Raw genomic sequence first — 475 nt, forward strand, 5'->3', positions numbered from 1 at the left:
AATATGTCAGTGAAATACCGCCCAGATTTGTAATATCACGGGGCCCAGATTTTTCAGCGTAAAGACCGTGATACTGCAGTCAGTATCTTATACTGACAGATGTGCCTTGATGTGTGACAGAAATTTACTGTATAACGTGTCATGAAATGCAGTAATTTTTCAATATTACATCCCATGATATGCGATAACGATTCAGCATAGAGTGTCATAAAGTGCAGTACAGCGTCCCACCATCATAACTGACGCAGTTTATCACAAAACAGAGTCTCTTGTACCGTATCGAAATCACAAATCTTGCCCACGATTCATACCCAGAAAATGCGGACTCTCGACCACGCAGTTTCCTTCGCTCTCCTGGTGGGGGTGGCCGTGACGTCATCAGCGCTGGCCCACGGTGAGTCTGTCATTTTTTGTTTTGTTTTTAAGATTTCACTTCTTTTCATCCAGATACTGGCTGTGTTCATTTCGTTTGATT

The 475-nt window shown here is 42.7% G+C and overlaps 1 protein-coding gene across 1 annotated transcript in view; it reads left to right on the forward strand.

Annotated features, from left to right (window-relative positions):
* LOC119588622 overlaps nucleotides 1-475 on the forward strand; it is a 14,785-nt gene that overhangs the window by 1,206 nt on the left and 13,104 nt on the right. Inside the window, exon 2 of the mRNA XM_037937261.1 lies at nucleotides 316-394. Coding sequence (XP_037793189.1) covers nucleotides 319-394 — 76 coding nt within the window. The 5' untranslated portion in view covers nucleotides 316-318. The remainder of the gene's footprint in view (nucleotides 1-315; nucleotides 395-475) is intronic.

Source organism: Penaeus monodon, chromosome 24, assembly GCF_015228065.2.
Source record: "Penaeus monodon isolate SGIC_2016 chromosome 24, NSTDA_Pmon_1, whole genome shotgun sequence".
NCBI classification, from domain to species: domain Eukaryota; kingdom Metazoa; phylum Arthropoda; class Malacostraca; order Decapoda; family Penaeidae; genus Penaeus; species Penaeus monodon.